Genomic DNA, 263 nt, shown 5'->3' with positions numbered 1-263 from the left:
AGAACACAAGTAAAGGCCCCTCTTCCCCCCACCCACACTCTTCTCCAGCCATTCTTCCCCGCCCCCCGCCGAGCAGTGGGACACAGCTTCCCTGCCCACCGCCGCCGCGGACGAGACCCTTACTGCTGGCGAAGGTGACGTTGATGCTGTAGGATGTCCCTTTGTGGAGCAGGCAGGGCTGCGTGGGGCAGGGGCTCACGTTCACCTCCTGGATGCTGCCGTCCACGGAACCTACAAGGAGCAGCGGGGATTACCGGGCCGGC

General features: G+C 65.0%; 1 protein-coding gene across 1 annotated transcript in view; it reads right to left on the bottom strand.

Moving 5' to 3' along the window:
* NPC2 (Niemann-Pick disease, type C2) overlaps positions 1-231 on the bottom strand; it is a gene marked incomplete at its 5' end in the record, with an annotated part of 1,814 nt that extends 1,583 nt beyond the window's left edge. Inside the window, one exon of the mRNA XM_009077633.1 lies at positions 124-231. Coding sequence (XP_009075881.1) covers positions 124-231 — 108 coding nt within the window. The remainder of the gene's footprint in view (positions 1-123) is intronic.
* Between the last annotated feature and the right edge of the window lie 32 nt (positions 232-263).

Source organism: Acanthisitta chloris, unplaced genomic scaffold (assembly GCF_000695815.1).
Source record: "Acanthisitta chloris isolate BGI_N310 unplaced genomic scaffold, ASM69581v1 scaffold28686, whole genome shotgun sequence".
Taxonomy (NCBI): domain Eukaryota; kingdom Metazoa; phylum Chordata; class Aves; order Passeriformes; family Acanthisittidae; genus Acanthisitta; species Acanthisitta chloris.
Note: the sequence above shows the minus strand (reverse complement) of the source record. Positions and strands in the feature narration are given on the sequence as shown.